We start from the raw sequence: 24853 nt of genomic DNA on the forward strand, positions 1-24853 counted from the left end.
CTTAGTTGAACCGCTTGAGCCAAAACCAGACTAAGAACTCACCACTTTCTCTGCTGCCTTAGAATGATGAATTTTTTATTAGAAATTGTCTTCTCTTCAGCTTCTTGGAGCTTGATGTCACTTTCTAGTATGGTGGGTTTTGTTGTTGTTGCTACCTATCTTAGTATGCTTTAGTTTTCATTCTATTTAGACCCCTTCCCCCATAAAATACAAATATTCCTGTAGAGTCAAAAGGGCTTTTCCTCTTTGGTAAACCCGGGCCATTTATTGTCCTCTATCACTGCCATTTTGGGCATGCTGGTGTTTAATAAGTCATCAGTTTACAGTGCCCTTAAATGTGTTTCATAGTCTGTCCACGAGCTAAAGAAAGAAAAAGTTTTGCAGATGACTATAGACATTTAAAACTTGAGAGGGTACAGTGCAGAAGGCTGGTTACCAGGAGAATAGTACTAAGAATTTGGAATAATGTTACTTAGCCAGGGTCCCCATAGAGCAGACCTTCTAAATTAAGCAGATCAAAAGGCCACAGGTAGTCCATTAAGTTTGATAATCGAGTCGCTGCAATACCCAGTAAAAGTAAAGTGTTAACCTGCACACATGTTTTCCTTAGATAGTTCTGCCCTCCAGGATCCCAGGAATGTGGGTCAGGTTGAGGGTGTAGGACAGCATCCACCTAGCAATTACAAATGCTCTAGGTTTGATCATCTACACCCAACCTGGGAGGCAGGGTTAGAGTGCTAACCTTCTAAGAGATCAGCTGTAGCACCATTTTAAACAATTACCACCGCTAAAGTTTTATATAGGTTTTGATGACAGACATCAAGCACTCCAGACCAAGGCAAACATCAGAATTTGCCTGAGATATTTTAAGATTGTAGCCCCTCTAGGCTAATGTTAATATAGCTTTTACTCAATGTTTACAGCCAAAAACTCTTTAAACCAGGCATTCTCTGAATATTCTTCATGGAAACCCCAGAGTTGTTATTTCTAATTTTAAACTATTAAAGGAACAGATTTTTAACTGAGCTTTTAAGTACAATCTTAACTATAACTCCATGAAAATAAGAACACTCACATATTTCCAAAAACTTCAAAAATTTTAAGTCTGAATGACAAAATGCAAATATTTTAGCTGCAAAACCCAGTGAGATTTAAATTTATTTTTAAATTTTATGTGAATGCCTAGTGCCCACAGAGGGTGTTGGGTCCCCCAAAAGTAGAGTTACAGATGGTTTTGAGCTACCATGTAAGTGCTGGGAACCAGTTCTCTGGAACAGCCAGTGCTGAGCCATCATCCATCCCCATATCTAGACAACCTTAAGTTGATAGTATCCAGATACTCTTAGCTTGTTCCAAGGTCTGTGTAGCCCTAGCTTTCAGAGAACTTGCCCTACATGACTGAAAATACTGTTCATTTTTCTCTGTCTCTTGGGCCTTTGCACATTGCCAGTGTTCTTTGCTCTAACCCCCTTTAATGCCTGCACCTCTCTATCCTTTTCTGGAACCTAACGTACGGCATTCTCTGTTCTGTGGCAGCTGCACTGAGATGTCTTTAATGACCTAAGTCAAACCCTACCCTATCCAACTCCAGTTGTCAATTTTCTTCATGAATCCCCATCCGGAGGATCAACATCATCCCCTACCCTATTTATTGCCAAGTCAGCGTTCTCCGCATCCTGATTTCTCCATGGTAGGACGGGCTCTAGCCAATTGACCCCACTGCCTTAGGTTTCAGGCAAGTTCCATTTGACATTCCAACAAAAGGGTTATCTGTAAACTCTATGTGATTGAGTTGCACAAAACACAAAATGTCATGTTTTAAAAATAAGCTAATTCTGTTGTACTGCATTTACAGCCTTGACTGGCTTGCTGGTCACAGGCTAAGCATGGCATGCCTAGGCCTCTTTCCACATTAGATTTAAAAGGTTTTCAGGGTTTTGTGTGTATGAGTGTTTTATCTGCCTGTATGTTTATAGATCACATGCATGCAATTCCTGAGGACAAAAGAGGGCATTGGGAATAGGAATTGCAGACAGATGTGAGTTAACGGAAGTCAGTAGCACATACCGAGTGGTCCCACCGAGAGAAATGAACAGAACATACACACAAAAGCAATGGAGCACTAGTTACACAAGAGGCACTGATCCTTGCTTTATTCACGCAGATATAGCCAACATTGGGGGTTATGGGCAGAGGTACCAAAAAAAAAGAAAAAGAAAATGGAAATTGCAGTCAAACGGTTATATTCACATGGCAATGGGTGGTGGTTGGCAGGTCAACCAGTATATGGCCCATCTCGTGACCTACCTGGTTGAGGTAAAGTTCCTTCTACCACCAAGTTCCTTCACAGCCAAGTTACTTGGCCACATTTGGCCCATACTTGAAAATTCAGGTCACAGTGATTAAAAACAGCATAGTCAAGACAGCAGGGTAAGTGAGTGTTCTCGGGCCATTTAGCAAGGTTAACAGTCTGGTGGCAGAAAAGTTGAGGAGCACCGTGTATGTCCTTATCCTGATGGGCGCAAGTAAGGCAGATTACAGCACAGACCCACAAGACTGACCTTCCTGTGGACCGGTGGAGAGAAAGACCTTGTGGAGCTAGATGTAACAAGACTACACACGCAGCAGTATCTCTTGGTTTCTAGGTCACATTCAAGTTAGTTTAGTACAGAAAAGCATTTCAGAGGAGGAAGGAACTTTTAACTGACCTAGAACACAGGTTGGAGAAACTTCCCCAAGAATTCTCTATACTACATGTTTCCTCAAAGCTAGTCAAACAAAATCACAAAGAGGAGGAATGTAGCACCTGGCAGTTTCCGCTGTTGTCACATGAGAGAATGAGGAATTGGCTGGAAAATAGTGGCGACAATCTTCACAAAAGCAAAGAAAACCTCCAGTCATTTTCTAGACACTAAAAACAGGCCACTGTCCCATACCTTATGTTCCAGCCACTCCCAGGGGAAGTCCCATCTATTCTAGCTATGTAGCTTCAAGAGACACTGAAAAGGAAAATGGTTGCCCAGCTCCAGTATCTGCCAATTTTGAGTTTCTGAAGACAAAGAACTTGCCAGACCCCAGGAATCAAGTTTGTTACTTTGTTTTTAGCTAAATTTAACGAGCAGTTTATTGTAGAAAAGAAAACCGAAGGACAGATCAAATTGAAAGAATTACTGTTATAATAACTTTAATTTATCTTGCATTTTACAGAAGTCTATGAACGATTTTAAGAAGCACCTCCTTACTCCATCACGTTTCTCTGACAGTTGTTAAAGTAGGCAACGAGTATATCAACAGCTTGAATACCGGTATCTTGCAAGGATTTCAGAACAATCACTCGCCAAAGAACTTGGCAGTTTCTATCTTGTTTTTAACTCAATGGTACATCCACTCTGATGGTAACCTGTCCAGCCAAATCTCCACCACATTTTGAAAAAATCAATGGTGATTAGCAAATTAGTTAGCTTTGGCACGGAGCTGTGCTCGCTTGCCTGTGACAGCCTGGAAGCCAGTTTTGATACTGGCCACAGAGCATCGAGAATGACAAGTTTCACACTGTAAGAAATAGAGTCGGGTGTCCTTCTGTAGGATTGTGTCCGGTGACCGGCATGTGTGACAAGTGACGTATTCCTCTGCAAGAAAAGCAACACAACATTATCTGCTAGACACATCCAGACGGGGAGCCCTAGCTAAGCATACCTGCTCTAGGGTAAGAAAACATTAGCTGTCTTGGATAATGCCTTCAGCAACACAAACAGGTTGAAAAGGACTTCAGATGCTCAAGTAAAAGAGAAGTTTGCCAGATGCTTATTGTTGGATCCATCTACGGATGATCCACTTTTGCCTTACGTGAGAACAGGCAAGATAGGCAATTTTTAAATGATTGTGTAACAAAGTGGGGCTGAGACAGGCCAAGCCATAGTAAGAGGCATGTTTCTCTGACTTGGTCTTTAGTACCAGAATCAGCCAGCAGAAGTTGCGTGAACTCAAGCTTTGTGCCCCCTGTTCATCATTTCCTATCTTCCTTTAAACAGACAGAAAGACAGACAGACAGACAAAACCAGGGTCTTTGTGTAGCCCTGGCTGTCCCAGACCGCACTATGTATACCGGGCTGGCCTCAGACTCAGAGATGTGCCTGCTTCTAGTTCTCAAGTGCTGGGACTAAAGGTATATGCCACCATGCCCTGCCCCATTTCCCATCTTTTTAAGGCTCGCTTTCCCATGTTCATTACAAATGGCTCTCCTCAAAAGACTACAGGTTAAAGAGAACATTTTAAAATGATAAAACTAAATTATACACTTACTGATATATCTTCTCAAGACGTTTTCTATCTGTTTCTGTTGGAATCTTCCTTTGATTACAAGTTGGTTATTACCATCTATAGAACCACTATGAAAGAAAACAAAACACCCCCATTATTTTTGTTGCTTTCTTGAGCGAGCACCTTCATGCTTGAGAAAAATACATTCAGTAGCATAAGATAATTTCTAGAGTTGATGTTTTCTTTCTTTTTTATAGACAGGAACTTATGTGTCCTCCTGTCTCAGCCTTTCAGGTGCTAACATTTCAGGTATATACACCACTATACTTAGCCTCAAAAATTTTTTTAGAAAGTTTACCTTCTGCAAACATTTATTCTTAATTATGTTTGTATGTATGTATGTATATATGATGTATGTGTTTGTTTAGGGGTACCTGCATATGAGTGCTGGTTCCTATACAAGCCAGAGGTGTTAGATTGCCTGGGACTGGAATTACAGGTGGTTGTAAGCCACTCAACACAAGTGTCAGAAACCTAACTCAGGTCCTTTATAAGAGCAGTTTCTGCTCTACACTGCAGACTCCTCTCTCTCCAGCTCTCAAGTTATTTTTTTTCTTTTTCTTTTTGAGAGAGGGCTTCTTTATGTAGTCTGGCTGTCCAGGAACTCTCTCTGTAGACAAGGCTGGCCTCAAACTCAAGATCCACCTACCTCTACCTCCCGAGTTCAGGCTAAAGGTATGCACCACTACTGCTGGGATCTTCAAAGTTCTTCTTAATTTAATGACTTACTCATATTTCTTAACGTTTAATTCAACTTCAGCTATCTCTAGAAACAACTGGACTGATTTATAGCTGACTTTATATGTCCAAAACAGATTCCTTAATTGTGTTTGATTGCTTATTCAACCAACAAAGAAAAAAAAAACTTTTACTGATGCATAACTGCAAATCTGAGGGAGGTATAAACAGAAAAGGGCTCTACGGTGTTTTTAAATTCTGAAATCAAGCATGGTGGTACACCCAACATGTGAGAGGCAGAAACGGGAGGGCCACCATGGGTTCAAGGCAAGCCTGGGGCACACATTGAGACCGTCTCTGAAAACATCAATATATAAATAATCTAAGCCACATACTGTGGTATGAACCAGTAATCCCAGATATCAGGTAACTTAGGCCAAGAGATCAATATGAGCACCTAGTTCGGGACCAGCCGGTGCAACATAGTAAGACCCTATCACAAAATAAATTTAAAAAAATCAAAATACTACAGTTTGATTCAGTAATATCTGATATAGTCATACTAAAATTGTGAGCTGTATGTCAAGAAAGCTGTTAACCGGGGCTGGGGATTTAGCTCAGTGGTAGAGCGCTTACCTAGGAAGCGCAAGGCCCTGGGTTCGGTCCCCAGCTCCGAAAAAAAGAACCAAAAAAAAAAAAAGAAAGCTGTTAACCAAAAAAAAATGTACAACTGAAATCCAGTGCTCAAGTTGTCAATGATAAACTTAATGATTAGAAGCAGCTAATACTTGAGAAAGTAAAGTTCCTTGTTAGATACTATTGCTTGCCAATAAACCAGAAAATAAAATATAATTAAGTCTAGCAGAATTAAATTTACTATTTGTTTCTATTGTAACATAAAAGCAAACGTCTTTAGAACTGTGATTTCCCTCAAGGGAAAATCACATGCCATGAGTTGTAACCCTTGACACCCTAATTCCAATGCAGGGTATTTTTCACTATCAAAAAGAAAAAACAAAACAGGGCTGGAGAGATGGCTCAGTGGTTAAGAGCTCTGACTGCTCTTCCTGAGGTCCTGAGTTCAAGTCTCAGCAGCCACATGGTGACTCACAACCATCTGTAATCGGATCTGATGTCCTCTTCTGGTGTGTCTGAAGACAGCTACAGTGTACTCATAAATAAATCATTTAAAAAAGAAAAGAGGTTTCACTCTAAGAAAAAACAAAAAAAAAAAAAAAAAAGGAATTTTCCCAACAAGTCAAATATTTAAGCCACTGATCAACCAGAAAGCTCATTAGTCACAACTTTTTAGAATATGTCCCAAGTGCAGCTTACTCTGAGAAGCAGAAAAACAGCTGCCTCTCCTTCTTTTCTTATTTATATTTACTATAAACAGTAGGTCAATGAATAGAAGCCACGACTCTCCTATCTCCATCCTCAGTAGAGAATGCACAAGCACAGAACATTGTAATCATCTTATGTAAAGGTGACACAGAGAGCTTGCAGTCTGACTGTGCTGCTAACCGTGTGACCTACAACATCCTACCAAACTGGCTGGCTGTCCAACAACCAAAGGAATGCTATGTTCTGCCTCACAGAACTGTATGAAATGGTATCGACACAAGCAGAACTTGGCCCATGCCTTGCACTATCAGGCAATCAATGGTAGATGCCATTGTTGCAACCCAAATCTACATTATTTAAAGAGAACACTGGTAAAAAGATGTGTGTGGCTCCAGTAGTTCCCACCTTCCCTGAGTGAGTAGCTCAGTATCTGCAATGGGAGAACTCCACAAATGGGGAATGCTGGTTAACTCAGACCCTATTTTATTTATTTTTGGTTTTCCAAGGCAGGATTTCTCTGTAGCCTGGGCTGTCCTGGAACTCACTCTCAAGAACAGACTGGTCTTGAACTCAGCTACCTGACTGGGATTAAAGCTGTGCCACCACGGCCCTGCTCAGACCCTGATCTTAAGTGGCCTCTCCTATGGCCGGCACTCATCACCTTGTCAGCCCTGCTTCATCAATGACCTCTCACCAGTTACCGGGTGGGGTGGGGTGGGGTGGGGTGGGTGGGGAAGCTGGCCCGACAAGAATGGAGCTACAAGAATGGAGCTCGTCTACTTATTTCCTATAAAAAGACCCAAACAGTGACTAAACACAGCAGTGCCTGTGGTACTAATTCCAACACCAAAGGCCTGCTCAGATGAGTCACTGTCAGCTCCATTCTCCATCCCTAAGGCACCAAACTCTCCCCTTTCCCATCCGGCCTGAAAATGCCTCTGGCACCCAAGATGGCTTTCCCCCAGCAAGTTCAAAGTACACAAATGGTTCTTCTGAAGTGTCGAATAGTAAGTCTCTTTTGCAGTTTCTTACCTTGTACCCAATTCTGCCAATAAAAATGCAAGGAGATGTTTGGGTTGACGATGTAATCTAAAGAAAAAGTCAAATACTTAAAAATCTTTCATGGAAATCCTAATAAACAAGCAAACACCCATGCTGTTTGTCATTTCACTGTGATTACTCAGTTACCACAATATGCCAGTCCACAGCTTACACAGAGACAAGGAGCTGTGAACGCTGGCTACATCCTAGTCCCAGGAGGCTGAAGCAGGATGATCAACATTTATTTTAAAGCCAGCCTGGGGTAGTTAGTGGGTGCCTGTGCCAAAACCAAACAGGCTGAACAGCCTGCCTAGTAGTTAAGCACATTGGCTGCTCTTCCAGTGGATGAACCAGCTTTGATTCCCAGCACTCATAAGGCACGCAGTTCAGTTACCTGTAACTCCAGTTCCAGGGGATGGACCCACTTTCTCCTCTGGCCTCACTACCAGGCACAGGTACAGACATACATGCACACAGAACACCCATACCCATTAAAAATACTAAAAACCACCAAAAGGCATATGCTGTATCACATGCTATCTGTAAATACACCTAACAAGTAAATACCTAAAAGCATGGAAGCAGAAAAAAATCCCTAAAATCATAATTAAGATTTGAATATCTACCTAAGAGTAAATTTACATAACTTAATATTCTCTCTCTTACTTTTCTATTTTGTAGTAAACATACACTGTTGCTGTCATCAGCATAAAAGTAAAATATTTGAATAATGCTAAAGTAATGAAAATGTGTAACAAGTATGACTTAGGAAATTGGAAAACAAATAGTAGGATAAAGTGAATGGAGAAAACTTGCCAGAAAGGGCACAGCTGAGCAAATATTAAGAAAAGTGTGCCCAGGCAGTGACCTGGGAATGACCCCAGCACATGATATAATGGAGACTAAGAACTGACCCACTGGGACCTGATAACTAAGGAAGAAGTTTAAATTCTGCTACTTCCTCAGCATGCATGTTTATTTAGCAGGCCCACCACAAGGTTCCCAACTCTTGCTTGAGAAGTGTATCTAGTCTCTTCACTCCTGACTCTGGTTAGGACCTATCCCGTCTTCAATCCATCATGAGTATGGCTGCTCTGCCTTCCTATGCACCACACTGCCACTGAGCCATCTCTGCAGCCCCTAGGGCCTACTCATCAGGCAGCACCGACTGACTTGTCTCATCTCTGGATGTGATAAAATGAGCTCTGAGGACAGACATGAGCTGTGACTTCCCTCAATCTATGTATGACCTACATTTGCACAGAAAAACATCCACAAATACATCTGGTACTTGGAATGAAGGTTCTCCTGCTAGAACTTACAGTTTACAGATATCTGTAAAATTGACAAAAGAAGTTTTCTTAGTTCCTACTCGGACGACCTGTGGAGGTTTCATAACAAATTTCCTCTTCTCGCCAGCAACCATATCTGGATTCTTTTCTCTCATGATGTTGAACACTCGGTTCAGCAACTTGAAAAGGGTGGAATTTAAGTTTAGTAATAACAAGAATATGAAGTTTATTTGAGACACTTTTCTTTAATGAAGCTGATTTACTTTTATTAAATGTACACATTTTTGAGGGCAGAAACCCATTATTAACCAAGATCTGGGTCTTTATAGATGCTTAGATAAGCCCCAGCTCATTCTACTGATTTTATGGGAAAGACTACCCTGACCATAAATTGGCCACTTGTCACCAAAGCCCAACTAATTCAGAGGGCTCCATATCCTCTGCTGAATACTATCATGACAGCTACACTTTGAGTCTCAAGAACTGTCACGTGCACTGGCTGCATGGCCTACTGGACGGTTTTATCACTACTCTCTATTCCAGTGGCTCTTCCAATGTAGGGGATTTATACCCTGCTTTCCCGTTCTTACATGAATAGCTCTAATCCTCTTCTCAAAAAAATAAAAAATAAAAAAATGGTCTCACCTCCTCATATGTGTAGTCTCTTTCTGAGCCTGCCCAAGCAGGCCCAGTTTGGTTACTGAATGAAATGCCATCATCTTTTTTGCTGTCTTCATCTTCTAAAGCTACAGAATTAAAAAACAAAAAGGATGGACAGTGGGTCTTTGGGAGTGACAATAGGTCTAGAGAATGACATTCAGATGCTGCTCTTCTCTTCAGTGACAGATGCAGTAACTTCAAGTACGGATAGGAATATGACAGCTCCATACAAAACCTTTAATGAGACAGCCATTGGCAAACACAAGACGAAATAAGGCATTGAGTACTTAAAGAAGAATCTGTTTTCAAACCCTTGAGAAACTTTTCTATCTATAAAAACCCATCTCTGTTTAACTATGTTAAAAAAGTCTAAAAACAAAAAAAACAAAACAAAACAAAAAACACCACGATAGCATATAAATACTAAAAATTTTAAACATTTAAAACTCACAATAATTTTCCTATCTGAATCAGAATTATTTTTATAAATAATATTTATTGTACTTTACTTGGGGGATAAAGTTTCCTGTGAAATGTAGGTGTGGAAGGAACAGTCATACGGCTCACGAATGTAGGTCATCCAAGGAGATTTGAGGCAATTCTGTAATACCAAAAAATTAAGGACTCCACTCAATGCCTGACTGCGCCCCCCACAAAAAGAGCCATTAGTTTCTGGTCCACCAAGGAAAGACTATTCTGAAAAAACAACTAGAAAAATCAAAACCTGACATGACAGAGCTGCTCAAAACTTAAAAAACATTTAAGAGAGATAAAATAACTTCTATGGACAAAACTAGAGATTCTAAAGATAACAAAAATCAAATATTGTGCCAAACTACTATAAATAATGAAAAAAAACAAAGTTTAAACTACATGTAGATGGAACTGAGATCAAAGTGTTAGTGGAGACAGGAGCAAATAAATGTAACTATAATATCACAAGATTCCTGGAATCTAGATTGTCCATTTCAAAGGGTATCTGCATAGCTCCTAGGAATGGGGACACTATCTCAGGTTAAAAAAAAAAAAAGTCTGGGGTTGGGGATTTAGCTCAGTGGTAGAGCGATTGCCTAGGAAGCGCAAGGCCCTGGGTTCGATCCCCAGCTCCGAAAAAAAAAAAAAAGAACAAAAAAAAAAAAAAAAGTCTAAAAATGCATTAAATGCATAGACTAGGTGAAAAACAAAAAATAAGGTATAACATAGCCATAAATCTATGGGAAAGAGATCTATTCTAACAGTGGGAAGCAGATTAGCATCCCTCCAACTTTAGAGACAGGCTATAAAAGAGAAAGTCCCAATAAAAATATTGTAACTGTTATTTATAGACTGCCCAGGCTGTCCATTAAGCAGGATACAGCAGAGGCTGACTTGTTATACATATGGGCGAGCCACTGCTGACACATCACCAGCTGCCCTGCTACTGTGGCAAACAGACTAAAGTGGGTAGAGCAGTGTTTATAACAAAAGGAAAATCACAGGCACTAGAGCAGCCAGCCAAGAGCAACTTGGAGGCTCAGCACACAGAGGAGTCTATCAGCCCTTAGAACGCTCCTGTGTTTGTCATTAAAAAGAAATCTTTCGGGGTTGGGGATTTAGCTCAGTGGTAGAGCGCTTGCCTAGGAAGCGCAAGGCCCTGGGTTCGGTCCCCAGCTCCGGGGGGGGGGGGGGGGGATTGCTTTTCCAAAATCTCTTTGCATGAGCATGACAGAGAAAGGTTTGCTTTCTTAATACCCACTTATAATCACTCTCAAGCTGTTAAGATACCACTGGAGGGTCTTAGTATAAGGAATGTTGTACAGTCGGTATTTTGTACAAGAGATATTAGAAATTATTCATAATACACAATATACAATTTACCATTATATGGATGCTATCTTACTGGCTGACAAAAATGCCGATACACCTTAGAAAAAAAATGTTTGATGAAGTAAAGAGAATTTTGCCTTGCTGGAGATTACAAACTATTCCTTAAAAAAAAAAAAAATACAAGAAGGAGACTCTACTAATTATCTAGGATATAAGACAGGTCTACAGAAAAATTTGACCACAGAAAGTACAAATCAGGAGAGACCAATTAAGAACTAATGATTTAAAAAAAATTGTTGGGAGAAATTAATTGGTTAAGGCCCACAATTGGATTAACTACTCAAGAGCTAAGTAATTTATCTCAAACCTTACAAGGTAATAAGGACTTAAATAGTTCAAGAAAATTATCAGCTGAGGCTGAAAGAGAATTGGCTCTGGTAGAAAAGAAATTCCTGCTACTCATTCTCCCCACAGGAATATTTAAGCAGAGAGAAAACTAATGCTGAAATTCCCTCATTATGGGCAGAAAATGAATATTGACAAAAAGCTTACAGTAATTTTTTGGGAGAAATTAACAAGTAGCCCAAAAGCCAGTGACTTTATAAGAATAATTCAATTCTCCCTTGTATAATTAAAGGGGACAACAATTTCTGGATCCCCTACATTCTATACTGATGCTAATAAACTAGGAAAGGCAGATTATAAGTCAGAAAATATAAAATAATTCAAAATCCATTATGATTTAGTTCAAAAATCAAAGCTATATGCCATCCTTATGGTATTATTAGGTTTTTCCAGAACCTCTTATATAGTTACTGACTCTTAATATTCAGAAAGAGTTCTTTTTCATATAGAAACCACTGAGCTTATTCAGAATAATTCAAAATTAACTCTATTGTTTATTCAACTACAAGTAATTAGAAATAGAAGTCATCCATTATATATAACACATATCAGACCTCGTATGGGTCTACCAGGCCATACAAGGTAATGATGTAACTGATCAGCTATTAGGAAATGTGCTGGAAGCTTCAGAATTTCATAAGTAAAAGCATATTAACAGCAAAGGTACCAAAGAAACGAAATTTGGCAAATGAATGTGTTTCATTTTACAGAGGTTGGAAAATTAAAATTAAATTATGTTTGCCATACTATAAACATATATTCAGGATTTTAATAGGCAACTGCTTTTAGCCCTGAAAAGGCTGATTCTGTAATTATACACTCATTAAAATGAAGCAATTTTTTTGCCTATTATAATATAAAGCACAGTACAGGTATACACATCATCCCATAGGACAAGCAATTGTAGAAAAATCCAAGTGTACTCTAAAGGAGATGCTTAATAAACAGAAAGGGCTACCAAAGACACTCAGAGATGGAGGATATAATGCTTTATTAGCCTTACATTTTTTAAATGCTAAGCAAAATCAGCTACTAAGAGACATTGGATTATAGAAAAGAAACTGCTGAAATAAATCAGTCTACTTGTTTTAAGGATGTCTTAACTTCAGAATGGAAGGTAGGAAATATGTTGCCTTAAGAAGTTTTTGTCAGTTTCAACAGGAAAAGAAAAGCTATGGACTCTATCAAAGATAATAAAAATTAGATTTGACCAGGGAGACCTCCTGAAAATCTAGGTTGCACCCTTGAAGGACGAAAACAAGAAAAAGGTAACATGAATGCTGATCCCTTTCCATGGGAACAGCTCTGAGACCGGCTGAGACATGAAAGTGTCTCTTTCTGCATGGCCAATAAATCTTGTTGGCTAGAGCGTTCTTAAGACTTATCAGCATCCTTTCAAACAGCATGGTTGAAATTTATATTAAAATTTGGATATACAGTCCAAACACACTTATAAGTTTGATGCCTTTTTTCTGTTATGAACAGAGAGCAAAGACTCATCTGTAGCTGAGTTGTGCACACGGTACATTCCATACATGTGTCAATGCAGAAATGTATACTAACTGCCTCTGACAACTTTGCAGAGCAAAAGGACAACACACCAAAGACACGTAGCTTAGATGATTCCACCTCACATGCTGTTTCCTCAAAAATCTGCATCCAGAAAAACTTCTAAACGGCTAGCTAGTCCACCCTGGACTTCAGTCAAACCCTGCATTTTCCCACCACACAGATACTAGATGACAATATCACATCTAGCTTTCCTAGGACTTGATATCCTAATTTTTCTATGGGCACCCAAAAGATGCCATTGCCTCCAGACAGCAGGAAGCAATCTTAAGAGAATACCATACTCCCCAAAACTGGGGTGGATGGTTTTGGTAATATGATGGATGACAGATGTCTGCTGTCATTTAAGGAGGTTTGGTTGCAAGTAGTAAATAGTCTTGGTCAGAGAGGAAACAAAGTAGAGGTTAGATTCGTGGATTTCTTTTTCTTTCCGCTTTCTCTATTTAATTTAGAGGAAGGGGGGAGAAGGATAAAAAGAAAAAAATGGGATAAAGGAGTGATAAAACAGTAGATTATTGAATCTTTTAAACTAAAGAGCCAAATATTTTATACACTGGTAAGAATTTTATATACTGCTACACTTCTAAGGTTATCTTTGCTACAAAATCCTGTAGAAACATTTCAACCCTTATACCAAGCATTGTATCTATGCAATTCATTTCAAAAAGCAATATAAAGTTACAGTCCTTGAAAGCTGCTATTACAAATTGTTTAGAATAATTAAGAAATACAAGTTAATAGTCAACTAAACTTATGGTCACGTTAGATACTAGTTAATTACAGAAATATTTTCCTAGGTTGAACAGTTAGGAATAGCTAGAAACAAGCAATGTTTGCCTATTCAGATGTACTATAAACAGGTAGTCTTCAAAAACCTCAGAGATCTACAGACTACGGCATTTAAGGGTCTTTTAGTAACATAAGGCTTTTCATGACAATGAAGACATCTGCTCCTGCCAGCACTGCCATTCTACTTCATCTGGGGTTTGTTCTAATGTGGCAAGCTAGCCCCTGGGCAAAAACTGCCCTTACCTCAACTGCTGACAGTAAGTATGTTCAAACTGGACATAGGGAAGCTGACTGCTGAATTTTGCCAAGACAAAGTAAGCAGTCCTTCATAATTCCTGCTTCATGAAAAAGTCTGTCAGACATGCTAGGCCAGAAGGCCAAAGATGATGCTCCCATGACACAATGCTTGGGTGGCTGTCCAGGTAACTAGTAACCTCTTGCATTTCTACAGCTTTGGAAGTTACTTGCATGTCCTGTTTCCTCAGGTCTCTGATGGGTTAAAGACTAGATAGTTAAAGTTTCATAATTAAGTTTAAATTGTTTAGGACTTAAGAAAATGTTTTAGAAAAAAAAAAAGAAAAAAAAGAAAATGTTTTAAAATCTAAGGTATTTTCAGGTTGGTAATGCAAGTTATTGTAAAAAAATAATTTAGGTACAGGACTTTGGACTCACCAAAACAGGATAGATAGTGGAATACTTTCCTTAAAACTACAATTAAAGTGCTAAATTCCCAACATTACCTTCATCTTTTTCTAGTATTTCGTCTTCATCTGGGAATTTCACATTCTTCTTTTTCTTCTTCTTATTGCCAAGCATAATGTCAAGGTCGTCCTCCGGCTCGGCCGGCTCTTGAGCATCACTTTCAATCTTAACATCCTAAGAGATTGAAATGTCTCAGCATTTTGATACTAGAACTATTTTTAATGACAGACAAGTATCACTTTAGAATTATTTTTCACATATTCACATATCTAAAATTATAGATGAGAAATGTCTCTCTCAGGTAGGCCAAATTTCCCCAGACTCTTTGTCAAATATTTAAACTGTAAATTCCTCAGGATAAATTTTAGGTTTCCCTTCTTCAGCTCTTCTTTTTGTTACAGTTTTAGGATACTGTTGTTATCTGTGTCCTACACTAGGTACTACCTCAATCACTGGAGAAACTCTAGCACTCCATCTTTTGACTAACTGGCCATATTCAGCAGGAACAGGATTCAAGAGTACTTAAGTTTCTCCACTTGCCCCATGCTGTATTTTATTCATATTAAATGTTCTGAATACGCAAATCTACAGAGTCAGATTTAGCAGTAGCTGAGGCCTGAGGTTGGCATTTAGTGGGAAGAACTGGAGAGTGACAATGATTGTGGGCTTTTTTTTTTCATGAGGATGTAAGTGTTCTGAACTGATGAGTTATAGAACTGAATATGCTAAACCCATTTACTTTCAATGGATGAATTAAGTGGTAAGTCAAGTATACCTCAGCAAACCTTCTTGCTTCATTACTCATTATTGCATTTGTAGGTATACTTGTTCATGCTGAAACCTCCCTCAACTCCTCTCCATCCCCTTCAAGTTTAAATAGGGTCAACGGAAGGGATTTCCTACTGACACCAAAAACATGATTATTTTTTGCACAATTCTCCAACGCCCTAATATAAATTAGGTACCATCTTATTCATTTGTAATGTAATACTAACTTCCTGGAGTAATTCTTCAGATATCCCATGCTTAAAAACTTGACTTCATAGTTTAAGGGCTCTTATTTCAGACACTAGTGTCACTAACACTTTTGTTAAGCAATGTAAAGACCTTCCGCCCATAATTTGCTGAAGTATTTTACTTCTCATCAGCTCTTTGTAAGATTAACTAGGATCAGCCAAATGGAAACAATGCATAGGACAGGCTATGGGGAGCAGGGAGCTGAAGAAGAGTCGAGAACAGCCCAGTATATAAACATGCTACCCTATTAGCACTTCTCTGAGGTTATCAACCTGGAAACTCTCCATCACTTAGGGGTGACAGAACTCAATTTCCACACTGTCCATTCTCAGAGGTAGCAAGACGTTCTAAACACTAATTGTAGCTTGATCCTCCTACTGACTAACCATCCTGAGGAACTATCTGGATACCAGATCTCTCAAGAGCAAAACATGAGTCTTTGAAGCCTTACAAAGTTTTCAGGAGTTGAACATGGGGAACCAGAGGTAAAGACCAAATTGTTTTTACTACATTTATTATATTACATCAGCTTCGCAGCAAATTATGAAGAAGTCTCTGGGTGTCAGTTTAAATAGATGACACCATGAAAGAAGGAAAGACAGAATTCCTAGGGAACCAGGGTCACGTGATGACTGGGTAGACAATACACAGCCTGACTCCAAGGTTACTTGCTGTAGGCTTGACTATGAAGGCACACTAAGTCCTAAAGAGGACTCATAAACCCCACAAAAGAACAGAGACCCTGCCTAAGTTCCTTGGCTTCTAGTTCTTATCAGCTTATCCTGCTCCCTAACCCAAGCACATTACAAACATGATCATAATAATATTGTGTGTCTACATCTTGAATAATTGCTGATAATGACTAATTTCACAGATTAAAGCAGGTAAATTTAAATAGATGGAATAAGTGGAACTCCTGACTATATACAAGACACATATACACAAAACTACTATATGCTCATTTTATAAATGTGTGAGCTTTGTTAAGAGTGACTTCTGGGGGCTGGGGATTTAGCTCAGTGGTAGAGCGCTTACCTAGGAAGCGCAAGGCCCTGGGTTCGGTCCCCAGCTCCGAAAAAAAGAACCAAAAAAAAAAAAACACAAAAGAGTGACTTCTGCAAAGGGTCTCTCTATGCGCGGTGTATATGTGAAGCAGTATATATTTGCCTATGTTTGTGGGTAAAGGACTGAGGTTGACTTCTGAGTATTTTCCTCAATCACTTCTCCATGTTATTTTCATTGCCTGTTTGCCTTACAGTGAGTCTGGGAATCTACCTGTTTACCCTGCCTAATATCAGGGTTACAGGCACGTGTTGCCAGGCAGGCTTTTACATCAGCCTTGGGAGACCTGATTGCCCAAAAGACACACACTTTTAGTCACTGAGTGATCTCCTTAGCCCCATGTTTAAAATGGTAGCTCTCAGACAAGGAAGAATAGTCTTTCAGCTACTCTGTTCATCCATCCACCCATGCCCCCCATTTACCTATCTATTTTTTTCTAAAGTAATGTTCAGATATCTGTACTGGAAATCAATCCAAGACAACAATAACCATCTACATGACCGTATCAGAACACTCTCCACAGAACAAGCCAGAGCAGTCTAGCGTTCCCTGAGTTCTGCCATCAGCTACCAACTACCACACTGGGGGATGGTTTTTTTGCTGCTACTGAAAGTTTAACAAGAAGCTATAGTAATATCTGTAATATTTATTCAAGATTTCTCAGCTATAGAGACACCTTAACCAAGATGGCCAAACAACTTTGGTATGGTTAAAGGCAGTGGACACTATCTGACTCCACTGCAATGATACAATATATAAGACCTAAATCCTTCCGACTATGTATCTTTTATACCATGTAGTTAGATATATTCTTAAGAAAACTACCTTAATAGTAGTGACTAAGTGCTAAACAACAAAAGCAAAGCTACCAAGAAAGGAGGAAAATAGCTATTAGCAACTTTACCAGAATCCCAATTTTACCTTCAATAAGAAAACAATACTACCTTTATAGCTTCTTCAGCTTCATCAATATCAAATATCTTTTTTGTCTTTTTCTTCTTTTTCTTTTGATTAAAGAAGTTCAAGTCATCTAAGTCATCAGAAGCATCTAAAAATAGATTAACGGTTTCCAGTTATTAACAACTGACAAAAGGCAGGCGAGCACCAGGTTGAGTTGTGCCAGCACCTGTATCAAGTGCTCCTGTGGTAGTTCTCCCACACCCATACCCAAGTGATGGTTCTGAAGAAACTGACAGGCCAGCTTTCTACAAGAATCTGGTCAGGAGCTGAAACTCATAGTAAGAGAAACTCAACAATCAGGTCATGTAATGTCAGAGAGCATTTCCTGACACAATCTCCAAGACTATCCAACTCATCTATCTCTTCCCTTTGTCTACTTCCCCGTCCCATCCAACCTTCTACCCTTCAATCTCTGGCTCCAGCTCTACCAAACCAGTGGAGGAACTAAGACAGCCACAACTGTGATGGCCACGACTGCTCACCTTTTTTCCTACTGTCCTCTTCATCGGCTTCCACATCTTTCTCTTCAGCTGGTTCTGGCTCCACTTCTTTTGTCTCTGAGGGCTGGGTTTCTTCTGTCTGGGCATCACCTTCTTCATCTAACATAAAAGGCTTCTTCTTCTTCTTTTTCTTTTTGCTCATAGTAGGATCAAAAATCATCTGTTTTAATTTAAAAACACCAAGTGATAATTCCTAATGAAGCTCACATCCCAAATATCCTTTATTCTCTAAAGCGTATTCTTAAAAGAACAGGATACTTTAAAATACCAAAGAGGGGATGGGGAGATGTCTCAGACTTGCTCCCCATCACTTGCTTATCTGCGTGCCTTCTTTCACATACAAGCACATAAAGAAAGGCACATACACACAACAAAAACACAAAACAGAATTTGCAGAAAGTCCATCTAACTTCCTTTACATTACTAAACATGGGGAGAACCTCACAAACGCCTTTTAACTAGTAATATTATTTTTCTTTTCTTTTCTTTTTTTTTCTTTTTTTCGGAGCTGGGGACTGAACCCAGGGCCTTGTGCTTGCTAGGCAAGCGCCCTACCACTGAGTTAAATCCCCAACCCCTTATTTTTATTTGCATGAGCAAATTTAGACCTGAACAAATTGTGAAATTTATTAAAATGACTTTAGCAACAACCTATGCTGCATTCCTCATTTATGTATGAGGATCAACGATGTCTAAGCAGAAGATAAACATTATATTTAAGGTTGACAGATGGGAACAGCAGATGACCTAAGACTTGGTTTTTAAATTTTTCATCTGTTTGGAGTGTTTGGAGAGTTTAGAGAAGTTAGAGGTAAATATAAAATCAAGGTATATTATATGCATGTATGAAACTATCAAACAGTAAAAAAAAACTAAAATAAAATTAAAAATTTATGCTGAAGTTCACATCAACCAACAACTTTTAAGGAAACCTATCAGCAACCCTTACTATAAGAAATATTTCTGGGCTGGAGAGATGGCTCAGTGGTTAAGAGCACTGACTGCTCTTCCAGAGATCCTGAGTTCAAAATCCCAGCAACCACATGGTGGCTCACAACCACCTATAACAGGGTCTGATGCCCTCTTCTGGTGTGTCTGGAAACGGCTATATAATCAATAAAATAAATCTTAAAAAAAAAAAAATTTTTTTCCCCTAATGAATCCTTTACTGTTTTTTGTTATGGAATGTGAAGTGTTCACAGGCCACTTTCATTTAAATCTATTGGAGAACAAGTGAAAAATTATTTTCTAACCTGTAGACTGTTTATATTGATCCCTAGAAATAATCTGAACATATAGGGCACACTGTGTGTGTGTGTGCCTGCGTGCGTGCGTGCATGCATGTGTATAGAATGTGAAGAAAGCAAAACCTTTAGTCAAACAGCACTGGATTCAAAGTCCAAAGTATTCTTCCTATTATGCTTAAGCTTATTATTTTGGTCATTGTGTAGTGATCAAAAGCACACTGGAGCATAAGTACTTTGAGTCCAATCCTGACTCTACCTCACATGTGGGTTATCCTAGGCTTCATCTGTACAATGGAATACTGAAACCAACTATGACAAAGTTACTGGGAGAATCTCTGATTACAGTGATAACTAACACTGACCCTGTCATTGAAAATTCCTACACTAAGGAGTGATTTAATTTTCCAGACATAACAAAACTGGTTTTAAGAAATTCCCAAACTGATTCTAATAACTGTAATTCCTTTATGTCCATTGCAAGACTGAAAGCAAGCTATAGTTTGCAATAGGTAAATCCTCATAGCAGACAAGTCTGTGCAAGGTATTATGTTAATTTTCATATAGCACCATTACCAAAAGCAAATCCGGTGCTGACTTACCACACAGCTCATCTGTGTTCTTGAAGTAGGAAGGCTTGGCACAAGGGCAAACAAAATTCCAGGCATTGAAACTTTGATTCTGGCAGAGCTCACAATCCACTCATTTTTTTCAAGTCTAAGTTTCCCTGATCTACTAGTGGCTTTTTCTGAGTTTGCTTTTGTTGTTTGAGATAGTCTTATGTATAAGAAAGAGGCTGGTCTTGAACTCCCAAGCCAAGTGCTGGGATTATAGGGAAACACTATTACACCAAGCTCAACTACCTTTTCCACCATTACTCCTTATCAAGACAAATCAAAGATGGGAGAGAGCCTAAAATGATCAGATGATAGGGTCACAATTACCTTTCCATCCCTCAAGATAATTCTAATTTATGTCTATAGTAGATAAGACTGCAACCTAGAAAAGGCTAGTAGTAAGCATGCAGAAACCTTATGCCAAAACAACACATATTGTAATTGTATTCCCCGAATACTTAATACATGTTTAATATATTAATACTTAATTTTGTTCACACAACCCTGAAAAATGGTTATATACAGAAACCAGAAATCCTAAGTCAGCACCCAAAGTAGAATTCCCCAAATCACAAGATCACACTTGCCAGCTTGGGATATACATTGAGATCTTGGCTTAAAAAGTTTCATACTGAGGCTAGAGAGATTGCTCAACACTCAGAGCTACGGCAGAGGACCCAGGTTAAATTCCCAGCACCCACAAGGCAGCTCAAAACCGCTCAGGGAATCCAACACCCTCACAGACAGACATATATGTAAGCAAAATGCCAATGTATCAATGCACATGAAAAATAATTTTTAAAAAAAGCTTCATATCAAGCCCTCCTTCTGGGGGTACACACCTTCAATCCCAGTACTTGGAAGGCAGAGGCAGGTGAATCTCTGAGTTCAAGGCCAGTCTCATCTACAAAGTGAGTTCCAGGACAGCCAGGACTACACAGAGAAAGCCTGTCTTTAAAAAAAAAATTTAAGTTTAAACAATTTAAACCATTTAAGTTTTTTTTTTTGTTTTTTTGTTTTTTTTAAAGTTTTGGTGATACTGGAGACTGGGGTCTTGTGCTTATTAGTATACTAAGAATAAGCCCTCCTCCGTCTTTTTACTGTGTATGTGTGTTGGGGGTTGTTTCGCTATGTTGTCCTCAAGTTCAAAGAGATCTATCTGTTTCTATGTAGGCCTCGGTTTGGGGATTAAAGGTGTGGTCTAGCCATATTTTTAAGTTTTTAAAGTTTCTTTTTGAAAATATCTTACAGGATTTGTCAAAAACCCACTGTGGATAGGACTCGAGAATAAGAAAGTCTAAGACACTAACATACTTTTGAGGGGGAAAATCTTACTTAACTTGATGGCAAATTTGGACCAGCCTGAGTATGCAGTGACATTTCTCAAAACAATAAAACTTCAAAATAGTCTAAACATTTCTGAATGCCTGCACATTAGGGGACCTTTCCTTCCTTACCAAGGTATAGCCACATTCCTATGATATTCCTTAAAGGTAATGGTTTTACTAGGTTAAAAGGTTCTAGTGAGTTTGGAGTTTAATTATCAGGTTTAAAAAGGAATGTGTAGGGGTTGGGGATTTAGCTCAGTGGTAGAGCACTTGCCTAGGAAGCGCAAGGCCCTGGGTTCGGTCCCCAGCTCCGAAAAAAAAGAACCAAAAAAAAAAAAAAAAAAAAAAAAGGAATGTGTACTTTATGTCAATAAATCATTTTAACAACTACTACTTTTTAAAATAGGCTTACTAGCTATTCTGCCTACTAGTCAGAATAACCCATTCTGGAATGTCCCTTGAAGTTTTCAAGTCACTTCCAAGTACAGGCTCTTAGTTTTCATCTAAGTTAGTATTCATAAGGGCTTTACCTGGTAACACTTCCCTAGTCAACAGCACTAGGTAAATCAAAACCATAACCCATTTTCATAGCTCCATCTACTAGTAAATTCCACCTGAGAGCAAAGGCAAAGGCTAAGATTCTAGTCCCATTCAATTTAAACATGGCCTAACCAACATGGGCCTTCATTTTCCATTCATAAAATGAAGTTGTACTGACAGGTCTAAGGGCCAAGGCACACACTTTAGGCTCTCAAGAAACTGTGCTGGTCTGAATGCTAGTTCCACCATCTCTGCCTGACAAAATCCTGTTCATCTTCCAGAAACAAATTCTTACCAAAAGACATCAAACTATGTCATAACTGAAACACAATCTTTCAATGTCCCCCATCACTACAGGTGTTATCTATTACTTCTTACTACACCATACTTTATCACAGAAAGAACAATACAGCAATACAGAGGTTAACTCTAAGTTATGGAGTTTGGGTACTACAGGTATTACCTATTATCTCTTACTACCCATAAGCGCTGTACCACAGATGCGACAGACAGCACAGCAGTCGGTATGTAGTTATTTAGTTTAGAACATGACTAGAAATAAAACAAGGGTTAAACACCGTCTCTCTGAACTTTTCAAACACATAATAAAGTAGCTAAGAGCAATGTCTAAAAGCAAGGGACATCTATCTCTTTCAGATTTTAGTGAGTTTGCAAGGGCCTCCAAGTCATTTAGATGAAGGCACAAACAGGATCTTACTTTACAGAGCCGTGGACATCAACTTAAACTAGGAATTAGTTCCCATGTTACAAATCTCTAATTCCTCAATGCAGTTTCCGAAGTCCTCCATTAACTAGCCAGCATCTACTTCAACCAAAGTGAATACTTCACTTTCTGTGCACACTTTCCCCTTTCTTGACCATAAACGTCTTGTGATCGGTTTTCTCTGGAGAAAATTCTGATCATTTCTAGAGCCCACTCAAAAGCCAACTCTGCACAGAGTCTTCAACTATTTCTCTTACCCCCTCTCCTAGGCCTATAAGTCACGTAAGTCACAAGTTCTTCATAAAGTACTTTCTTGGGGCTAGGGAAGATGCTTCTGGGTCCAATGTCAAGCAATGTCTGCGACAAGACCATTCTTTCCTTTAAACCACTTAATTTTATGAGAACTAGGATAAACTGGAAAGGCAAACCCCAAAAAGATAAAAAGAAACAAAACGGGGGACGGGACCTGAAAAATTCTGAGATCCAAACCCAGTCAGCTTCGCAGACCGACCTTCCTGCTCACCTCGTCGCCTGTTAAAGGAAACTTAGGGACTCGGGCCCGAAAACTTTGCTCGAAGGATGGTCACTTTTTGAGACTAAAATATCCTTTCTTCTGGCTCTTGAGATTCCTGTCTTAAATAAAGCCTCGAGCGGGAAACGGGAGCGAGATATCCGCCCGGAAAAGCCAGCCTACAAAGTTTTAACCTCGGTGGTCCACCGGAACCGAGGGGGACTTCTCAGGGCACCCTGAGTCCCCAACCACGAGAACTGAGGCGGTAATGTTTAGAAAGGAATCCGGGGCCACCGGCCCTAGTTTTGTTTAATCAGGCAAACCGAACTAGGCATTCAAACCGTTTCAGAGGACGACTCAACGTGTTTTCCATTCCGAAACGCCGATCACAGTAGCAGACCGGCCTCGACGCCGCCGCCGCCGCCCTGAGGAGAACTGGGTAAGACCAAGTCTGAGGAGCCAGAGTCCTCGCCCGCTCCACAACTCCCGGACGCCTAGGCCGGGCTGCTCCACATGGCGGCCGGCGAGTGCTAGGCCGCAGGCCCGGCTTCCCACACTGGTGTGGGTTCGGCTTCCTGCCTCAGTCTTTAGCCCTAACTCCAGGCTCAGGCTCTCACCTCGTCCCCGGACATGGCTGTGGTTCGAGTGGGTTCGGCAGTGATGAAAAGTCAGACCGGTCGGCTTCACACCCCGGAGTCAGCGTAGCTCCTACCGATACCTCTCACAGCACCGCGCTAGGCTCTTGCATCAGCGAAAGGGAACGACACTCCGCCCTCCTCTCAAACGTTGGAAGTGCGCCTGCGCAGAGCTCGTCAGAGCGCAGGCGTACAGTAAAGCCAACCTTACGTGCTTCTCGTGGCGCGAGTTACTAGGCGACTCCCCGGCGCCGGGCACACTGGGACTTGTAGTTTGCCTAGGAAAGTCCGGCGCGCTTGTGCTTTCAGCAGTTTCGAGTGCGTGCGCAAATATTTTGACCTGTCAGGATCTTCGGGTTCTTGTGCTGCTGGTTATCTAAGTGGTTCGGAAAGCGCTGTATTGCTTGTAAAGTGAATTTGAGCTATTTTTCAGGTTTGGGTTAGTGAAACATTAATTTGAACCCGTGGGGCTGACTTCACACATGCCCCTGGAAGTGGTCTAGTGTTTGAGGATTTCCAAGTCGAAGCTGGAGACATTCACCTCAGTAAAGGCATTTCTCTTCGTGAGAAGTTTAACCTTCTGGCTTTTTACTTCAGAAGTTTTTCCCCTGGTGTTCCAGAGTTAGACCGAGGAACGAAGCCGTCCTCTGAAAGAAACAGCCCAGCAAGCAAGCTACAGTCTGTCAGGAAGCTTCGAAATACAGTCAACTAGCTTAATAATGGGGCTATGTTGAGAAATGTGTAGAGTAGGTAATTAACTTGTTGACGAACTTAATACCACACAAGGAAAGACACTACAACGTCCTAGGTGATATAATCTTCTGGGACCATTAACTATGTGTCCTTTTTTGTCTAAAGTTTCCTTATATGGTACATGACTCCTGTTTATGAAGTCTTTGCTAGACAATTCTGGATGCATTACCCATTTTCTCTGGGGAGATACAGCTGCCACTTAGGTCTCAGAGGATATTCTTGTGGTTAAAACAAAACAAAACAAAACAAAAAACAAAACAAACAAAAAAAAAAAAAAACCCAAAACACCTGTGCTTGTAACCACAAAGAACCGCAAAGCATCACTGAAAGAATGCTCAGTTGGGGCTTCTCAGGTG

General features: G+C 39.9%; 1 protein-coding gene across 3 annotated transcripts; it reads right to left on the reverse strand.

Annotated features, from left to right (window-relative positions):
* Positions 1-3098: 3098 nt before the first annotated feature.
* On the reverse strand, positions 3099-23986 carry Eif2s2 (eukaryotic translation initiation factor 2 subunit beta). Of its 3 annotated transcripts, none has more exons than NM_199380.1 (9): positions 23727-23823; positions 18128-18305; positions 17630-17733; positions 14645-14780; positions 9321-9421; positions 8706-8854; positions 7375-7431; positions 4303-4388; positions 3099-3629 (listed from the first exon to the last, which is right to left on the reverse strand). In NM_199380.1, the coding sequence occupies exons 1-9, from the start codon at positions 23739-23741 to the stop codon at positions 3454-3456; spliced, it is 1002 nt and encodes a 333-aa protein (NP_955412.1). In that variant the 5' UTR covers positions 23742-23823; the 3' UTR covers positions 3099-3453. The 3 variants fall into 3 exon arrangements, with proteins under 3 accessions (NP_955412.1, XP_063139442.1, XP_063139443.1); XM_063283372.1 differs by lacking the exon at positions 23727-23823 and adding an exon at positions 23451-23610 and having other exon boundaries at positions 3168-3629; XM_063283373.1 differs by lacking the exon at positions 3099-3629 and having other exon boundaries at positions 4348-5703; positions 23727-23986.
* Between the last annotated feature and the right edge of the window lie 867 nt (positions 23987-24853).

Source organism: Rattus norvegicus, chromosome 3 (genome assembly GCF_036323735.1).
Source record: "Rattus norvegicus strain BN/NHsdMcwi chromosome 3, GRCr8, whole genome shotgun sequence".
Lineage (NCBI taxonomy): Eukaryota > Metazoa > Chordata > Mammalia > Rodentia > Muridae > Rattus > Rattus norvegicus.

Excerpts from the sequence above, each read along its gene's own strand:
- Eif2s2 (NM_199380.1), bottom strand. Across the intron at positions 17,734-18,127 it reads AGAGGACAGTAGGAAAAAAG|ATGCTTCTGATGACTTAGAT; the intron begins GTGAGCAGTCGT and ends ATCTATTTTTAG. Across the intron at positions 14,781-17,629 it reads AAGCTGAAGAAGCTATAAAG|GATGTTAAGATTGAAAGTGA; the intron begins GTAGTATTGTTT and ends TCAATCTCTTAG.